We start from the raw sequence: 19,438 nt of genomic DNA on the forward strand, positions 1-19,438 counted from the left end.
TATATATCAAAGCAAATAATTATATAAGTCATTATTATTTACCAGAATTCAAGTTTTGCACATTACAAAATTAATTTAATTGCTACCTGTAATGCAATAAATTTTTAGAAAGAAAAAAATTTAAATAGATTTTTTGAAATTTCATAATTAAATACCTTTTTAGGAAATAATGCAAATAAAATGCTTATAACTCACCAAGCAACTTTAGTTTTGTCTTTTAGAGTGCATTTCTTGTCTTCTAAATTTATAACTTCTTGACTAAGAGTCATGCTGGAAGTCATGTTGACTACTGGTCTAGACCTAATTTTTAGAGAAAAATTAGCCATAAACAAATTATAGAATTCTTATTTTTAATAATTAAAAAAATATTATCGATAAGTTATTAAAAAGCATGTGTAAAATTAACAATTTCAATTTAAACTAGATGAATAAATAAGTAATTTTTAAAGCTAGGATTTTCCCAACTGATAAGGCTAAAATTGTTATCAATTTTAGTTACACTTTGAATTGAGTAACAACTTTTTTACAATAAATTTTAAGCTAATCTGATTTAAAGTTAAGTGCTAATCGAGCGTTATTCAAATTAGCTCAACGATCCGAGCGATTTATTATATTTCGAGTCAAGTATTAGAACCAATACGTCAGTGGTTATCAGCGATGCACACATTAGATAATTGGGGTTCATTATTTTTTTATAAAATATTAGAATCAGTAGAATCTACAATTCGACTCATCAAAGGATTAATAATTAATTGGAATAAAATCTGATTCAAATCACTAACCACTCAAATTACCCAGAATTTTTAATCTGCTGATCTGAATTCGTTTCTTTTGTCTAATAAAATTTACCAGAAAAACTAAAATTTAAAAAAAAACAAGAAGTTCTATGTTTTTGATGTGAGCGATATTTACAGGAATCCATAAGATTTTGTAAATCTTTCTTCCTCTTCGATTTTTTTTAGCATTTAGTGTAAAAATATACACTTAAAATTCATGAAGTTTTTTTCGTTTCCGAAGAAACTGGTTGGAATTAAATTCAGCAATCTATCATTTGTTTGAGGATATGAATTTCATCAATAGTATTAGGCTTAGTGATAAAAATCAATTAACACAATGATAGTAAATAAAACATGAAATAAGAGAATGATGAGTGGATCATCACATTTCAATCCATGAATCCTGCTTGATAAGTAAACGCACTTACTCCTGTACCATCCCATGATAGTGACAAATGTTTTTTTTAAAGAGTTAAAAAAATGTTGAAGAATTTCCAGAATACGCTAAGATAACATATGAATGAGAAAGCAGTTTCATCAAATATTTAAGAGTTCGTGTCTCCTCAAAAATCATATTATTTTGGGACAAAATGGTTGGCAAGGATCTACAACAGGTAGAAATGAAACGAATATTTACAACTTACTTCATAAAGATTACATGGTCTGAATCATAGGCACCAATAACAATATCTAAAAAAAAAGACCAAACTAAAACATGTAATTTTATATTTATTAATGCAATATTAAAAAAAAGAAACATTCAAAGTATGTTTACCTGGATATTGATTAGAATCCATATCTTTAGAGCCAGATAGAGAAAATCCTAAAGTTTTCAAATTTGATCCAGGAAAATCTTCTGGAGTTATAATCTAAATAAGGAATAAATACCCAAATGCTATTTAATTGCAGCAAAATATTAAATTTTTTTTTTAACAGTATAATTTATTTTCATTTAATTTTCATTCATTCAAAATGTTACGTTTTATGATCATTAAGATGAAAGTTGCTAAAGCAATGTCAAAATCGAGCTTCAAAAATTCACATTTACTGAAAAATACATTATTACAAATACAAAAAAACTAAGCCTTTAATTTAAAACTAATTAAGCGTTTAAAGTTAAGTTTATGTAAAGTGAATAATTATTATAAAAATTAATAATTATTTATATTTTAAATATATAAAAGTTTTTCAAATATTTTAAATATATAAAAGCTTTTTTTAAATATTTTAAATATATAAAAGTATTTTAAATAAGCAAAAGTTAAAAATTTTATTTATATAAACTTTGAAACGCAGAAAAAAATTTAATGATCAACAAATTAACAAGAATATAACGAACGATTCTGGTATTTTTATTTTATAAATAACTTCAGCAAAAAAAATAAAAAATGCTATATAATTACCAGGGAATTCAATCCATGCAAAGTTAAAACTAAATCAGGATTAAAATACAAACTATTGGCCAAATTAAGAAAAAAATATAACAATTGACTAAATTAGGATTAAAATAAAAACATATTAATTTTTAATATTTACTTGTGATGGTTTATCTCTGACACCAGAAGAACTACCGTGGTATATGTAGATTACTCCCTTTTCATCTTTGCCAGCATACGGAGCGCCAACAGCAAAATCTACAAACCAATTCGCATATTTTAATCGAAGAATTGGTGCAAATATTTTTCTGAAAATATTTGTAAACTAAGAAATATATGTGGAGTGCTTCATTAACTCTTAACATTCATATTTTTATTAAACCCTTTTAATGTAATGTAAAGGAAAGTAAAGTGTCTTTTAAAGAAATATAGAAGGTGAAAGCAAAAAAGTAAAAAAGTAAAAAAGTTTTGATACTACTTGCCTAGTAGAATCCTAGAATGACTAGAAACTGTTTTTCACTTATATCCTCAATTAAACTGTTCAATTAGAGGATTTTAATTCCTCTTTTACTTTGATCAATCTCAATAATGATTCACCAGACTGTGATAACGTTCTTGTTTCTCTATGTCTAACCCACAAATCACAGATTTTTATTGCTTTAAGGTTTTGAGAAAAAATTCAAAGAAGTTCCAAAACCTATTAGGCGCAAAACCTATTATCTAACAAAGAGACTGCTTTATTTTCTATATTTTTTGAAGATCTAATAAAGGTAATCAAACAAACCTTATAATCAAACATTATCAAAGGTTTGTTAAGTACAAAAAATAAATAAAATGAAATAATACACAACAAAAATTTGAACCTAAAATCCAAGATGGCGAGGTTACATCCTCCTCAGTGTCTTAATCTTAAGGTAAAGCTATGATTTTAAAATACATTAAGCTTCTTTTAAAAATTACTGATTTAGCAAGAATCTTTCCACCTGGAACAAAATTATCAAAATCAATGAATAAATCTCTATTTTTTGCAAAGTTTCATCAACATTATTAATGCAGCACTGCAATAAATTTTTAAATATTAAAAAATCAATTAGATCGCAAATGTTTTTCTTTTTCCAAAAATCTATTTCCTTTTTCATTTTGACGTTTTATACCATTTTCAGAATTAGTAAGGAGGGTGCTCTTTCAAATTTAGGGCATTTACGAAAGTTATCTTTTTATGTGACAACAGAGCCTTGAAAAAACTGTCTTAATTAATAATTTCCGACAACTAAAATGCATATTTGTTTTCCTTCCAGTTTTTAAAAAAGATTTTTAAATTATACTGTAAGAGTGGTTATTACAGATCATCCTTTGTTTTTACAGTTCATTATACCTTCATATCCATCTCTGTTGATGTCTTTCAAGGATGCTAAAGACAAGCCAAAACGACCTTTAACAAATTCACCATCCAAAACACTTTTAGAATCTTCGTTAAATTGGTGCTGAAACAAATATGAAGAAATAGTACTTATTTGATAAACAAATTCATGATAAGATCACACAGTTATGCTTGAAGATCACATGAATTTTAGAAATGAGAAGCATTTTTGCTTACTTCTTTATTTTGGTAGTGAACATAAACTCTTCCTTCTTCGTATCTTCTTTCTTTGGATTGTAAATTAGTATAAAAAGGAGCACCAACTACAATGTCATCCAACCTGTAAAATTTAAAATGTGAGTAATGCTTTTTTAATCTCTCAAAAATATTTAATTCTACATTAGTTAAGAATGGAAATTGCGACGATTCTGTGATTAAGGCACTAAGATGACATTGCTAAGAACTGGTGTTTGATAGTAAATAGCGGCTGTTCCGTTCTCTGCTTCAGATAAATGGGTTCTAGCATGTCAAAGAAATAAAGGCGATTGTTGCGCAATACCGACCACAATATTGCCACAATAATACTGTTGGTCAGAAAATTGTGAAACCTTAACCTCCATGACCACCCGGACCCTCAACAGTTTTTCAGCACGGAACATGCTGCTACTAGCACAGAAAGTACTCGAATTAACTGTCAAAAACTGCATTTGTTTATAAAAATTTAAATAATTTAGTAATTTAGTTTGCACCAAGTGAATTGCTGGCTTCATTCCTTAATGAATAGAATACTGTTGAAAAATACTTACGTGTACTATACTTACGTGTTACGTGTAAAACTACGTTTACTAACATTAAATATGACAATTCTTTACTTTGCGAAGGATCTTCAAAAGGATTTATCACTTAAGTGGGATAATTTAGCAATTTAATTTTTAAAGTATGTTTTTTAAATGTTTTCTTTTTGTTTGTTTTTAATAGTCGGATCGAAAGAAACTAAATTTAGTGGAAATTTTATAATGTTTACTATATTGTTAAATAATATTTACTATGTACATTGCTTTACATTGTTTAATAATATTTACTATGTTAAAATAACTGAAATGTTCTGCTGTATTTCGTTTAGTTTGCATTCAATGCGATAGAAACTTTCACATAACTTCAGAATTATTTGACGTAGATTATTAAAATATCTATACCTTAGATATATTTTTGAGATTTACACAGAAAAAACCAGATGTAACGCAAATAATAATAGAGGTTTTTTTCTCACAAGACAATTGACTATTGAAAAAACTGTTCCAAATAAAACATTTTGTACACTGTAAAAAATTCCGAATCATATTCCGGTAAAAAGCACTGGTATCCTGTGTACTAGTACTTTTTACAGTAAAATTTAAAGGAAAAAAAACTCATAAACAGTACATTTAAGTCATATTTACTATAAAATCACTGTTATTAAATAAATATTACTGTAAATATTACGTTTTAAAAATTTTCGCTGAAAATGAATATTACTGTAGAATGGATTTTGCAGATGATGAACTCAGGGTGCAAATACTTTTTACCGTAATTCAATTCAGAATTTTTAAATTGCATGTAGGAATAGAATCTGCAACATCCGAGATAAACAAGTTTTTCCCTACGTCATTCGACTACGTCATTCGTCAGTACAAATTTACCAATTTAATTTGACAGTTAAATAGTTGATTTGTTTTGAAAAAATGTTGATTTGTTTGAAAGAAAGTTTGTGGATTGAATAAAGTAACAACTAAAGTAAAGCATTCCCCCAAAAATCCGATGTGCACCTGGCGGTACATGGAGTTTAAGGCTTCACAATTTTGTAACATGCTGCATGATTCTAGTAATGAGGTCTGGCCGCTGTTACTTCCCAGACAAGCTGGTAACCATCGATCTGAAGCTGGGTGGGCTTCAAACCGCTACTGGGATCGAACCCCAGCTCTTCACAAAGTCAGTTCAATGACTTTACTATTGAATATTGAATCATCGCAGCTCGAAGTTATATCTAAAGATAGTGCAATAGAGAAAGAATAAAGGCATACCCATCTCCATTTACATCAGACACGCAAACTGAGTATCCATAGTATGAGCCCATCTGATCTCCTGTTATATTTTGCAAGTTTTTCAATCGAGAGTTAAACAGAACTGCCTAAAAATTAGCAATAGGCAACACTTAAATAAGACACTATTGACTGTTATAAAAACAAAATATTTCAACTTTTATTTTAAAATTATTTATTGATAGAAAAGAATGTTACTTTAATATGTAGTTTAAAATAATGTAAAAAAAGCTCTTTTAATGTTCTATAAAGGCAATTCAACATTATACGAAAATTTGCCGTATTTTCCGATTTTAAAAGCTTATGACTCAATAAAAAAATTTGAGCAGTTCTGATAGTTTTGTGAAAATAAACAACTTTTTGTGCAACACTTACTCGAACCTTTAAAAACTTCCAGAAATGTAATTTTTTTAAAATGGAAAACTAGATGTTATAGACAAAACATATTGTCATACGTCTATAACACCTAATTTTAAATTTTTTTTTTAACTTATGAATGTCACTAAAAATTTGAGGAAATGTAAGCGACACCAAGACTTATTTTCACAAAAATTATTAGAACAATTCGAATTTTTATAATTGAGTAATACGCTTTTTGGTCCGCAAATACCACGTCCGTAAATAGTGAAATTGCTAGCATAAAAATAATCGAACAACTAAGTCAAAAATTACATAGGAAAAAATTATATCGCAAATAATATATCGTTGACTTGTTACCCAAAGTGTAATAAATTTCTTTTTTACATTTTACGTACTTGAAAATTCCATTTTTATTGATTAAGGAAAAAAAAAAATTCCATTCGAAAAGTATATTTTCTACAAGAATTTTTAATTATCTGCAATTGATCTTAGAGATCTTTAAATTATTTATCTATTTTACAAACAAAAGAGAACTGTAAAAATTAAAAGAAACAAAAAAAACTTAATGCGAGATATTTAGTGGAGAGATAGTTATTAAAATTTTTTTCGCTGAATATGAAAGCGTGGATAGAAGAATTGTTTTTTCTTTACAACTTTACTTTAATTAAAAAAAAAATTGAGGCTATATTGAAAGATGGAGCTGCGTCTGTTATAACTCTAAGGAATTACATCACTATAACTTAACATTGATTTTCTTTGTCCGCAATTATTTATAAGTAGTAGTAGTAGCACCCTGCCCTTGAGCTGCACAATGGGCTATTGGTGACGGTCTGGGAAACATCTTTGAAGATGATCCGAATTTTGATTCTCTGCAGAGGGTATGGCTTCCCCACTTTAGTAGTCTGACGACTTGTATGTGAAGTCAAAACTTTACGGTTGAACATTTAAACGACGATGGATACCGCGCACCCTCGGTCCCAACGCAGGCTGACCAAAGTGGTCACTCACTCGCTCACTGACTGCAACTAGCGATGCTTAACTTTGTTCTACTGAAAACCGTGTCTTTACGATCAGTCTACTGTTGTACAAAACTACTCCAAGAATATTTATTAAGAAATAAGTATGAAATGGGTATAGAACTTAGAACGTTTTGTCGTCGAAAGACTGATTTAGGAAAGGGGATTTTAATAAAGTGACTGTCTAAAATTTGTTTTAAACTCTTTATTAATTTCATTTTAATACATACTTTATGGGAATCATAAAGATAAGGACAAAATAATTATCTTTAGAAGTTAAAAAATTGAGAACGAAATTTTATCAAAGTTATTAAGAGATAAGAAACATTGTGCTGTAATTTGGTACGTGGGATATGCTTATAATGTTAAGATTTTAAACATATGTTAACAATCCAGATATTCATTCATCAACTTTTTAGAGATTTATAGCATAACAAAATTACCTTCCCGGTTAAATTATTTCCTCTAGGCATGCCAACAACAATATCCATTTCAGAATCGCCAGTAAATTCTCCAACTGCAGATGAATAACCTAAAATATTTAGTTGTTAAAGAAATGTGATTAATAAATAACTAAAAAATATGAGGAGAAATATAAAATTTACAAACATTCTAAAACAACATCGCAGAAATTTCATTAAAATGTCCTAAAAAAATCAATAAGTCGCACAAATATTTTCACAAAGAAAAAATCTCACAACAAATGTCTTTAAAAAGATATCAGAACATGAAAATATCTTCAAAAGAATATGCTCTAATTTTTCGAAAGTGGCCATTTATGAATAATAGCAAACTGTATATTTAAAATAAATGTTCAATAATTTTCAAAATTTACTAATAATGTTCTTCTTAAAGATGTTTTTTAAAGCTTTCACAAAAACAAAATGACAGTTTGTGTTTTCTATACTTGAAACTAAGCTGGAATTTTAAGCTTTAAAAGGAAAAATAGATAAATTGTGTTTTTTTTAAAAAAATAGAGTTTTTAAAAAACTTGTCAATGTCGCGAGAATTTTTTCCCTAGAGAAAAATTATTATATTATATTAACAGTGAATGAATTTGTGAAGCTTTTGTTAAATAAAATGAAAAAATTACCGTTAAAGTGCCTTATAAAGCAATAATATGCAAAGCTATAATTTAAAACAGCATATATTGCAAAGCTATAACTTAAAACTATACTTACCATCTTTCTGTATGAAATTATCTGGGCTTTACAACAGATAAATAATTCAAATATTTTAAAAGTCATTGAATTTTCTTAAAAATCGTCAACTTAGCAAGATTTTCCCGCTTGGAGAAAAATAATCAAAATCAATGAATAATTCTGTTGCAAATTCACAGCAGTTATAAAAATAGCATATTATCCGCCAAAAACCGTTTTTACATGTGACAAGAAAGCCTTCAAGATATACTTTGTGGTCAGAACAATATTATAAATCAATATATGGTGTTTATATTTTCATTTACAATCTGCATATTGATTTCATGTATCTAACTTACCTAGAAAGCTGTCATCATTTGAAGGAGGAGATTCTTTAGTTCTTCTTTCAGCATTCGTTACTAAATCCTGGGAGTAAATCTGCCCTAGAGGTGTTCAAAGTATGTTTACATTTCGAGCATAGAACTTTTTTTTAAAAATACTAATTAAAATCTATCAAAATTTAATATGCACGATTAAAAATATTTATTTCTATAGTTTCTCTTTAAGACAACTGTTCAAAATGAAGAAGTAAACATAGACTGGTAGTTCTTCTGCAGGGCACTGTATTGATTAAATATCCCGAAGTTAGACATTACGGACAATGAGCTCGGGATTCATAGATATAAAAAAAATGTATTTATTTCCTGGAAAAAGTAGCTAAATTGGTGTAAAAAACATGTCCCGTCACTGGACAATGGTATTAGAACATATACCCACTTTGACAAAGTTAGTGAATTCATAATTACTTCAAGTGATATTTCTCAAAGCCAACCCCCAAGACTGTGGCATGCGAAGAAAAAGGGGAAGGGGGTACCGGCCCCAGTCATTCAGGGGGCATCAATTAATGCTTAATACATTAAAACTTTAAATATATTTCTATTTTTTTTATTTTTTTTTAATAAGAAATCTTTATTTCCAGCGAATTTGATGAAGAATAAGCTATAATTTTCAAACTAATTTAATAATAAAGTCTTAAATCATTAAAATTTTAATATTCTTTTCATCTAAGAAAAACTTTTTACCATAAAGGAATTAAGGGATGCATTTACAGGAAACTGAGTTTAAAATATGTGTCCGTTTTCTCTAAAAAATTTTTTTTGTAAAAAATTAAATTGTTTTTTTTTCTCTAATAATTGCATCACTCTTTATACATGCATCAAATCGAAGTAAAATCCCTTTTAATGAAAAATTGCTGGAATCACTGTAATTGAATAAATATTAGTGTAAAAATTATGGCGCGAAATTCTATGGCAAAAACTGACTTTACGGCTGTTGCACTCATGGTAACAGTTACTTTTTACCGTATTTTTTACAGAGTTACGTCATTATTCGGAGACCGATTTTTGCGCAGTTCAAACTCGGTGTTTAACATATATGGGTGAATTTCTATTCCCTACTTTTGCTAAATCTTTCTTCATTCCAAATAAATCCCGAAAGCATAATTTGAAACTGTTCAAAACTCGCCAGAAAAGATACTTTTAACAATAAGGCTTCATATCCGTGCATTTATCTTATACAGTGCGGAAAAAAGAAAAAAATAACGGACTTTTCAGATTAACATTTGATCGAATGACCCGACGTTCTAGGATTTAGCCTTAATGGTTCAGTGACCTCAGACATAATAATTGATTAACGCAGATTATTTTTAAATTACAAAATCAAGCACAAAGACGTACTTTCTTTGAATAAATATACCATTTGTTTCAACGTTCCCCCAAAATATAGGTTAGCCGCAATATGGTCCTAATAATTTGGCTAGTAGAGCATTTTATGAGTATTTCACCATATCTCGAGAACATTTTAAACGAGCTGAAAATTTTTTTGTACGCAATTGTAAAATTTTTTTATCCCGAGATTCAATACAAAAAAAAAAACTTTTAGTAAAGATTTTTTCATTTTTCATTATTTTATTCACTAATAGAAAAAGAATATGAACTGCAAGGTTTAAAATTTTTACCTCTCTTAAAATATTGTAAATATACATGGCAAAATATAAAATTTGAGCGGAATTGGTTTAATAGTTCCCGATTAATCAAATTTTAAAAATACGAGTTTTTAAAATTCGATTTTTCAGGAACTGATTTCTCTCAAGTTTTGCATTTTGCTATGCGCCAGGTTTTATGTGAGCATAAAGGAATGTGAAATGTTACTGTAAAAAGTCTTAATTATGACTTGTATAAAATGTCATGCGTATGCTTTTGAGCTGGAAAAGTGTTCGGCAACCCGTTGTGAAACGTATGGTAAACAGAGTAAAATAAAATTTTACCTTGCCAATAGAAACTTCCAGGTGCACCAACGTACAGCATTTGTCCATCCTAGTCAGATAAATATTTGTTTTTATCTATTTTTAGTGAAAATCATAATTTTAAAGAAATAGTGAAACCTCAAAAGAAAAAAAAAAAAAAAAGAAGAAGAAGAAAGAAAGATGTATTTTACCTCAGTAAGTGAAGCTGAAAATCCTGCTTGACAATAACCATTTCTGTGAAATCCCCAGAGAGCTAAAATGAAAAGTAGGAAAATAAGATTTACTAAAAATACTAAAAATAGGAAAAGAAACATTAGATATACAACCGGTTAAGTAAAGAAATAAGTTATTTTACCGATTACCGAGTTGATGTGCAGATCAACTAGGGAATTCCGTTAAAGTGACAAAAAATTCTCAAAAATTTCCCAAAAAATTCTCTTAAGTGCCTCGACAGGTTCTCCCACTTCTCAAATTACTCAATAAAAATATGTTCTCTAAAAAAACTTCTTAAATAATCTGCAAATTACCTACTACACAGATGAGGCTAAAACGTATCGGCAAGAGATTTTACGGTAAAATTACCGGCACTCATGATGCCGGTACTTTTTACCTTAAAATCCATTATTACCGGAACATGCTGTGGAGCAAACATTTTGATAAACCGTAATTTTTACTATAACAATTACAGCAAAATTCTTGAATCACTTTAATTGAATAAACATTGCTCTAAAAATTACTGCATAATATTTTACAATAAAATTAGATTTTACGATAAAATGGATTTTAAGGATGTTGCATCCAAAGTGCCTTACTTTATATCTTAATTTGATTCGAAATTTTTTGCAGTGTAGGTACTTTGTAAAGTGAAAACAAAATCTTTGTTGGAACGACACTATTTCTATACGATTGAATTAGAATAAAGTTATTTATTTATTTCTCATTACCGAAAGAAAAATAAAGCTACTACAATCTAACAGTCAACTCATTAATTGATAGAATCAATCACTTGTCTCTTAAAAACTATAATACAAAGAATCAAACAGTTTTAAATATTATTAAAATTAAAGAAATAAACTTAATGCTATTCATTTGTTTTTCAATGTCTAAAGTATCAAGTTAATAAACAGAACCAAACAATCAACAAATTAGTTGATGGAATGAGCGAAACAAGCTTTTGGAACTGTTTATGCTCAGTTAATTGCAGAAATTACCATGTAAATTGCGGAAAACTCTTGATTCTGCATTTTAACGGATTACCTTTGGTTATCAGGCAGATTAGCCAGATAATGTTCATGTTAAGGACTTTCGAACTAAAGCAGTATTTTGTGTACTTACATTTCTATTTAAGCGACAGTAAAAATAAATGGCCTTAACAATCAATTTAAAATAAAGGTACTATATGTATACATTTAAACGCTGAAATTTTAAACTTAAAGAAACTGTTTGATTACTGCCTTATTGTTGTCATCATTACTATTTAAAAGTGTTTCGCAAATGGATAAATGAAGAATATATAAGCTAATTATTACATCTTATGAAAATTGTAATTTTCTGACACAAGTTTCAACATGTGTTAAAAAAAATACATAATTGTATTTACTATTTTTTTTCTCATTGCACTTTAAAATCATTCGATGGAAAAAGATGTTTTAAATTAAAATCTTTGAATTAAGATATTATTATTTTTTTATTGTTTGAAATATGATATTTTAGTACAATTATTTAGCTAATATTGCGGTTTTAATTTACAATATTATTATGAATTTTTTTTGCCCTTTATTACATACTTTTCTGTAAAAATTTGTTTCACAGAAAAAAGGAAAAATTTTTCGGTGTTTTTATGAAAATATCGAGTTTGTAATTAAATTAGCTCAGTTGTGACATATTTTAATTCATCAGTTTCATTGAAAAAATAAAATAAAAAATAGTAATAACATAAGATATAAATAAATAGCTACAATACATTTATTCTTTTAGCTTTAAAATGTATTTAAAAAATGAAAAAAAAAATGTAAACTTGAAAAAAAATGTTTTTTTATTTATTTTTTATTTATTTTTTTTTAAATTTAAAAAAAGGGAAGAAAAGACGAAAAATTGTATAGAGAAGGTTCTGAAAACCAACACGGCATACATTTCTTTCAAACTATAAAACGATTTTAAGTAAGAATCAGAAATAGCTTTATGAGCAATATAAGGCGATTCTGTTCCCTTAACCATTGATAAAAGGTGACAAATAAATAAGTTTTACGACATTTGTCAAGATTTTGGCACAGTGAAGTAATTTTGGTGCCAAAGGCTACAGGTAAAAGGGTCCATGGCCGATTTGGCATCTTTTCATAGCTATTTTCGTGCCAGAAAGTCTGAAACCTTGGTTGGTTTTCAATTTCATTGACACTTGTCAGGAAACAAACACAAAATCAAAAAGATGTACTATGACTAACACATGTATATATTTATTATGATGTTAGTTTTCCGGCTAGTTTAATTAAATATTACTCCCAACTCTCATTAAATATAAAAAAACATTATTTTTCTTCCCTCCTGGAAAAATATAATAACTATGTTGAATCCCAAATAGGCTTTAAAACATGCTACGTTCACGTTTTTTGTAACATATCTATGCATTCATTATACAAAGATAAATAAAATTTCAATTAATATGTTTTTTGAATTGTAATAAACAGCAAACTATTGATCGCTTCTATTGATTGAACTATTGATTGAAGTAAATTGATATAACATTTTCCTATTTGAAAAAAAAATAAATTCTCAAGCAAAAGAAAATTAAAATCATTGTTTTAATCTACAAAAACCTAACTTTCTTTGATTTAATACATGAAAACCAAACTTTCTTTAATTTAATACATAAAAGCTTAACTAATGAACGAAAACACTAACGAATTCTGACGAATTTTTCCCATTCCAGACGTGTGTGTTAATGATAAGATAAATTATCATTTTCCTAAGTTTTCTCGAGAAATTTTTTTATTTAAAAGACGAGGTTGGATCCTAAACATCCGATTTATTTCCGAACCGGAAGTGATGCCGGAACAGAATGCTGGACAGAGTGCAGACTGCAGACAATGTCTCGATTTACACATTACTCCATTTTCACGAAGTTTCGATTATGCCGATCTTAAAGACGAGTTTTAGAAAGTTATTGTTTAACTCATTTTATATTAATAAAAATAACGAATTCCTAAAACAACATAATTGAAGTAATCATTATGAAATAAACTTTCTGGGGCATAGTTTTTGAAAGGCCACAAACAAAACTATTTTTATATGGAAAAAACTAAACTTCAAGTTTTCAAGTTTTTTAAGTTTAGCTTTCAAAAAGTGAGAACAATGACATTTTTTGATCCAACAATGCTGGATTTGACAGAAATCCTCCTCATTCACTTAAATCTAGTTTAGATCTAAAGCAATACAAATACCCAAAGTAGCACAATTCACAATCGTAAAAACTTAGCTTTGAACATTGTACAATATCGTAGCGGAGCATTATACTATATAAAAATGGACCCCTTTTATAACGTATATTCAACATCGCGAAACAATATTGTTCGATATTGTAAAACCGTTGGGGAACGGCGATCGATATCTCTCACCATTTTGGATACCTCTAAATTTATATTTTAAATTTATTTTTTGGAATTATAACAATTTGACGTCATTTTTTTGTCTTTTAAATGATTTTAATTTGATTTAAGAACACAATAAAGTTTAAAATGAAGAGTTTTACAAACAGACTTTTAATGTGAAATCGACGGGAATCGTACAATGTCGATTTTCGCCAATATTAACAATGTCGGTCGATGTAGACTAAAGCTGTTACAATATCCCTGTGCTACTTGGGATAGAATAAATTTGATGTATTACGCAATGCATAGCAGCCAACATGGATACTAAAAATTCCAGTAGATTAATGAAATAATATAAATTTCATGATAATTGCTGCATAATGTACTAAATATTTTTCTTATAGGGAATTTTAGGGATTTTTATTGAGATTTTTTTTTTGGGAACCTTACTCACTTTTAGGGAGTTTTCTAAAATGTACGAAAACCATGAGAATTTTAACTAAGCCAGTAGACCAGGAGAAACTTGCGAAATCCAGTAGTCTACTGGAAAATCCAGTAGAGTTGGCAGCTATGACTATGGACTATACATGAAGCTACAGAAAGAAAATATTCAATGCAGCCTTCAAGCGCAATTAATCTCATTTGATAAAAGAGATACAAATCTCAGTTTTATATTTGAACTTGCTTTTATGAGCTGGCATTAGCTTTTCTAATCCATCATCGTCTGTATGGTTACAGCATCATCTGTATACCTTCAGCAGAAGGTCAAACATTACTCAAATGCTAATCTTTAAAAAGCAACTTGTTTTATTTTGATTACCTTAAAGATGCTGACACGAACCTACACTTATTTATAAAACGTTAGAATAATTTACTTGAACATTAATAATGACACGAAGACGTCACAGTTTTCAGTCACAAAAAGTCACTGCTGGTAGTTTTTTTTTACCCTATTCCCTAAACAATTTTTTTTGTGCTATTTCTTTCAGAGATGCAAAAAAATACCGGAAGAAAAGAACTAGGAAAAAAAAAATTGTAATGTCACCAAAAAGGCGTCGAGAAGTTGGAAAAGGTCTCTATTCATAGAATCTTGGTTTCTTTATTTCGTTATTTTTTTCCCCCGCGCAGACCGACGGAACTTGATCTACCAAAATCTGGAGTTCCACCTTCCGCCAAATTGCCAAGGTAAGATCTTAAACAGATAAAGGTATTCTACCAAACCGAAATGAATAATGAGAGATTGCTCCGTTTCCTTGCAATGTCGTTTATTCTTTTACATGAAGAAATCTGATAAACATGGAAGAAACCTTGAAATTTATACATTTACGTAGAGCATTATTTTAATAATTTAAATTGAAATTTATACTTCATGAATTTTATTTAATTTACTAAGAAATTCTTAAAAAACTGGTGTTATGGTAGATTATATATTAATAAATGTATCTGTAATTTTTTTTTATTGCTTTGAAGTCTGAACAACCGCAATTCATGATTCATTTAATGGTAAAGATATTATAAGGCTCCCAACTCGCACCGACCACAGTGCTGATGTACAATATTTTCTAAGGCTAACGGATCAGTCCCTTTACTGCCAGGCTAACTGCGGAAGGTGTTCGTGGTGTTCCTTCCTTCAATGCGGAAGTCCTTCACGATGGCCAGTTAGACCTAATTTTGATCCATGAGTTCAATGATATTATAATAATAAAGATTATGAAATAAAACGAAACTGTAAAGGTATAAGGCCAGAAAAGCTGATGTATTAGAACACACCCCTTCCAATAAAGTGCTCTTGGTTCGAAATTCAGTTGTGTATCACTCTCTAATAGCAACGACAACAGTGTTGTCTTAAAATATCATCAGTGGTAGATGGATCCTGGGTTTGAATGTTCTTCTCCATTTAAAACGAGTATAAGTTATTCTCATTGGCGAAAAAAAAAAGTAGGCAAGTAGGCTTCCACGTAGGCAAGTTTGCCCCATCTCAGTTGCCTTTTTTGACTTCTGTATGGGAATCAAAAATACCATAGTATCCACGAATCCGATATGGATTGGCTTTACAAAATCCCTGATATATAAAAGCAAAAGTAAATAAAAAATGCATGGACTGGATGCATTTTAGCACAGGTGAAAAAAGTTAGAATCCTAGCGATGGATGATAGAATTTTAAACTGCAGCTTTTGAAATGAATTTTCTTCATTGGTGGAAGAATAATGGATTAGAACTCAATTCTCATCGGACTAAATATAGACGGTTTTCATGGTTTTCCACGTGGAACAAATGTGGGTTAGTTTCACCCAGCAAGTGCTTGCTCGCACAGATGGTTTATTTCTTTTCCTACTATTTTCAAGGCTAAAAGTTAGACTCTAAATTTAAATGTTTCTGAAAGAAAATTAAGAGACAAAGTCTGTTCAGTCGGCTAAGATTTTAAATCAAATTTTTCAATTTGATTTATTGAAGTACAAAAGTTATTGAAGTCCAGTAGTTTTGAATTTGCTAATCCTGCAACCCTCGAATTGTCTGTCTAATTCGGAAAACTTTATGCTTAATTCCTAATAACACTAATTTTTAAAGGACTAAGGAGATTAAAAACATATTTCATTGCCTCTAAAATGTAATAATAATACTAAGTAAAGGAATTACATCCTCCTCTTGAATTATAAAACTGAGATCTATTTAAAAAATCTGGACCTAGAATAAACTAGCTCATTCGGAAGTAAAAGAATTCCATATCAAATATTCTCACACTAAATATAATTTCAAGATTCCTACCTTCGGTCATCGAAATAAAAAAAAAAGAACATAAAGACACATTGATGTGTCATAGCAAAATATAAATTCAACATAGCTGTCGGAAAACACAATGAATACAATGCGGTGGTAATAAATATGCACAGCAGAATTCCATTTTATTTTTATTTTAACAATACATTAAGACGTGATGTCACACATATTTTCTAGAATTAGAATTAAGTGGGCGGAAAAAAGAAAAATGTGTCTTTAGTTTAGCAATCAAAAGAAAAATAACTACATTAAGCAAGTGAGGATTTGCAATCAAATCCTAAGGCTATCTCACATTCTGAAGGAGCGTTTGCATTCATTCTTATTTTCTGTATAACAATCCATTATAATTTTTCTTTTATTTATGTCCAACGATAATTTATTTTATAGTAAAGTGGGATTTTAATGTTAATTTAAATTAGGCTATTAACATTTTCTTAGACTAATTGGCTAAGTTGGCTGTTTTAATAGTTAAAGTAGTTTTTTTTCTCTTATTTAAATTATAAAATAAAAATTTCCCAAGATACACTTAGAAAAACATTCTGGTAAAATTAAATTTCCGTACTGTATGGTAATGACTTTTCTAGTAAAAAAAGAAGAAAAAAAATGCTGGTTAACGAAGCCAAAATATACAATATTTAAACCATTCATTTGGTAATTTTTCCGTTCATTTGATAACAGTTTACTGGAAATTCTGATTTTTAAATATATATAAGTTTCATTTAAAGTGGGTAAAAAATCTATTACACATATGCATGCCGTAACTGATTAATTTATATGAGTTTCAGTTTATACTACTTTTAGGTAAATATTCTCGAAGATGATGAGCAGAATAATATTCTACACAATAACAAAAAACTAATTTTTCAAAAAGTGTCATTGTGGTGTTCCCTCTTAATTAATAAAAGAAAAATGTAACAACTTTATTACTATTGTGTTAATTTTCGAAATAAATAAATGAATTTCTTTGCAAGTTAATAATTCCCCTTTCCCTCACTATTAGTAAATAATTGAACTTTATATGTTACAAAGTTAGCGGTGTAATTAGTTTCTTTTTTCTCAAATTCCGTTTAACAAATTACAAACAATTAAACCACAAACTAAGAATTCTTAAAATGGGCTATTTAATTTTTTATTTGTATGAAACAATCTAATTTCTTCTAAACTTGTGTTCTATCATTAAAAATTGATTCGGCTAACATAATGTCACAATTACATTAAAACTGTCCAGATTTTTCCGGAAAGTTTTGTTTGAACTTAATGTCTTATAAACAACTCCTTGCAGCTGTCGCTCCCATGTTCTGAGGTTAAAATCTTTTTGCAGTTGTAACCTTTTGCATTTGTTCCCATGTCCTACGGTTTAAATCTTTTTGAAGTTGTCACACTTTGCATTTGCTCCCTTGTCGAACGGTTAAAATCTTTTTGCAGCGGTAACTCTTTATATTTGCTCCCATGTACTATGGTAAAAGTATTTTTTAAGAGATAAGTCTTTTTGCTTGGGTAAATGCAAAAGAGCCTTGGGCAAATGCTAAGGATTACCACTGCAAAAGGGTTTTTTACCGTTGCATATTTTATCTTCGCCATGCATTTGCCCCGTGTCCTACGGTAAACACGACTTGTTTCTGCCCCGTTTATGAGTATTTAAACTTTGTGCACGTAGGCCCATGACACCGTAAATCTTACAATGCTAAAGATTCTATGTAAAACGAAAAATGATTGATCAATAATCAAACTTTTGAAATTAAAATTGGCAGGTCAATTTAATGTCTGAATAATTGATTTCGATTTCATATTTCACCTAATAAAAATATTTATTGTAACAGACTTGTAAAAGAACTATATACAGCATAAGCCTACTTAATTGTTTTAAAAAATATAGCAATTTTTTTAGGAGATTAACTATAACTTTTTAAAGAACTGATGGCTGATAATTTTTAAGATCTAATCACACATGAGATCTCCCTTAAATCAAAATCTATACACCCAATTACTTTACTCGAACGTGTGCTGCATTCGGATGACCACTAATAATAAATCCGTTTTGAAGAAGATCCGTCTCGAACGGCGTCAAGAACGTTCGGTCAAAACAAAATTCGTCTCAATTTTCGAAACTTTTTTTTTATTAATGTCACTGGCTCTTAAAGGCCAAAACAAACAACTAAATAAAAGAGTGAGGAAAAAAAAGTCTGAATTACGACTTGTCTCCAAAGTTTTACATCTCGGACAGCATGGACATAGTGCTCATGAGTTACAACCTTCTTTTTCAATTAAAAAGATAAATGAATGGACAATAAAAATGGCAACAACAAGTACTCGACATTAATCTGCGTATGAATGGAAATTTCGCTTAGAACAAGTTATTATTACTGACAAGAGAAGGAGGGTATCACTTTTTCTTCTTCTTTTTTTTGTGGGACAAATGAGAATGGAACAGGCCGAAAGGTTGAGTTTAATTAATGTCGTTCGGTTTTTTGGGATATCGCATGAAAAGAAAGATGTTTCTTGGAAGCTTTTAAGTTGAGGAGGGAATTTATGGTTAGCTAAACGAGCTTGCGCCATCAGTTTTGCTGAACGTTTACAAGGAGTAGCCTGTTCTGACATTCATTATATTTGGACATAAAAGGTGATTTTTAACTGTATTTTTGTCAGATCATAAAAAAGCGCCTAAA

The 19,438-nt window shown here is 29.0% G+C and overlaps 1 protein-coding gene across 1 annotated transcript in view; it reads right to left on the bottom strand.

Annotated features, from left to right (window-relative positions):
- Positions 1 to 19,438, bottom strand: part of LOC107437681 (integrin alpha-PS2) — an 85,817-nt gene that overhangs the window by 17,293 nt on the left and 49,086 nt on the right. The window contains exons 5-15 of the mRNA XM_043045912.2: positions 10,602 to 10,663; positions 10,432 to 10,480; positions 8,465 to 8,548; positions 7,410 to 7,498; positions 5,573 to 5,679; positions 3,750 to 3,852; positions 3,528 to 3,636; positions 2,313 to 2,410; positions 1,552 to 1,645; positions 1,421 to 1,466; positions 196 to 300 (exon numbers count right to left, since the gene is read on the bottom strand). Coding sequence (XP_042901846.2) covers positions 196 to 300; positions 1,421 to 1,466; positions 1,552 to 1,645; positions 2,313 to 2,410; positions 3,528 to 3,636; positions 3,750 to 3,852; positions 5,573 to 5,679; positions 7,410 to 7,498; positions 8,465 to 8,548; positions 10,432 to 10,480; positions 10,602 to 10,663 — 946 coding nt within the window. The remainder of the gene's footprint in view (positions 1 to 195; positions 301 to 1,420; positions 1,467 to 1,551; positions 1,646 to 2,312; positions 2,411 to 3,527; positions 3,637 to 3,749; positions 3,853 to 5,572; positions 5,680 to 7,409; positions 7,499 to 8,464; positions 8,549 to 10,431; positions 10,481 to 10,601; positions 10,664 to 19,438) is intronic.

This window comes from Parasteatoda tepidariorum, chromosome 10, assembly GCF_043381705.1.
Source record: "Parasteatoda tepidariorum isolate YZ-2023 chromosome 10, CAS_Ptep_4.0, whole genome shotgun sequence".
Lineage (NCBI taxonomy): Eukaryota > Metazoa > Arthropoda > Arachnida > Araneae > Theridiidae > Parasteatoda > Parasteatoda tepidariorum.